Raw genomic sequence first — 1,352 nt, 5'->3', positions numbered from 1 at the left:
GATTTGCATTCATGAAAGTGGTAGGATTCTTTTGGAATCCACATTAAGCACACATAGTATCCTCCTGCTCCTCCCTATTTCTTCCAGCTGGGCTTCTACATAAAGCAAAGAGAGCTGCCAAATCCTTGGGGAGTCTGGCTTGCTCTCAAATCTCTTCTGGGTAGGGTGTCCTCTAGCATCTGAGTCTCAGCAGATGCTCAACAGAGGAAGAATGCCCAGCCTACTCATTCTCTTCTTCATGATCTTCTTTCTTTTGGAGTCTATGGCAGCAATCATAGAAAATGGTTTCATCATCATAGTACTGGGCAGGGAGTGGGTGCGAAGTTGGAGCCTGCCCCCTGGGGACATGATCTTGGCCAGCCTGAGCATCTCCCGGTTCTTTCTACAGTGGACAGCAATTCTTAACGACTTCTACGCATATTTCTCCCCAGCTAATAATAGTACATACCTTGGCATTATCTGGAATTTTACTAATGTGGCCACATTCTGGTTCACCACATGGCTTGCTGTTTTCTACTGTGTGAAAATTTCATCCTTCACTCACCCAGTTTTCCTCTGGCTGAAGTGGAGAATTTCCCGATTTGTCCCCTGGCTACTGTTGTGGTCCCTACTGATATCTGCTTTGATATGCATTTCACCATTTTTAAAGACCTATCTTGTTTTCCAACTGCCAGACACTGGAAATTACTCAGAAAAGACCACTTTGGATGATATGAGATACGCATCACACAGGCATTTTTTCATGCCTCTGCAATTGTTTATTTTGTTAATTCCTTTCTCCTTCTTCCTAGTCTCCACCATCTTGCTCATTTCCTCCCTATGCCGACATATGGGGAATATGCAGCACCATAGTGCTGGGCCTCAGGACCCAAGTATGCAGGTCCACATTACAACCCTGAAGTCACTTTTCTTCTTTCTCATCCTCTATACATCATATGTTCTGCCTCTGATCATTTCCCTCAGAGCACCTATTTTAGTTTGCAGCTCTCAGTTTTGGATATGGGAGGTAGTGATTTATGCTGGCATCTCCATCCATCCTGCCTTCCTGATCCTGAACAGCTCAAAACTGAGAAGAGCTCTAAAGAAGATGCTGCATGACCCAGAGGCTGCATGAGGGGAATTCAGCTCTGAAGTGATTAATATGAGTAACCAATATTGAATGTTACCAATATTGCTGTTTGTAACATGGATGCATAGGACTTAGAAAGGAAGAAAGAAAAAGATATTTAATTATGTACTTATAATATTTTGGCACTGTAATAAGCACTGAGTATACAAATACAGTCACTTAGGCACTCACTTTTTCGTCTTCTCCATTTTCTCTTCTGTTAAATTTTCCTTTGTAAAACTTC

At 42.5% G+C, this 1,352-nt stretch overlaps 1 protein-coding gene across 1 annotated transcript; it reads left to right on the top strand.

The window, feature by feature from the left end:
* The first annotated feature begins 211 nt into the window (after positions 1-211).
* LOC118849783 (taste receptor type 2 member 134-like) lies at positions 212-1,114 on the top strand. Its single transcript, XM_036758750.1, has one exon. The coding sequence runs from the start codon at positions 212-214 to the stop codon at positions 1,112-1,114; it is 903 nt and encodes a 300-aa protein (XP_036614645.1).
* Positions 1,115-1,352: the final 238 nt, after the last annotated feature.

The sequence above is a fragment of the Trichosurus vulpecula genome, chromosome 5 (assembly GCF_011100635.1).
Source record: "Trichosurus vulpecula isolate mTriVul1 chromosome 5, mTriVul1.pri, whole genome shotgun sequence".
Classification (NCBI taxonomy): domain Eukaryota; kingdom Metazoa; phylum Chordata; class Mammalia; order Diprotodontia; family Phalangeridae; genus Trichosurus; species Trichosurus vulpecula.
The sequence above is the reverse complement of the archived record's forward strand: the minus strand, read 5'-3'. Positions and strand labels throughout refer to the sequence as shown.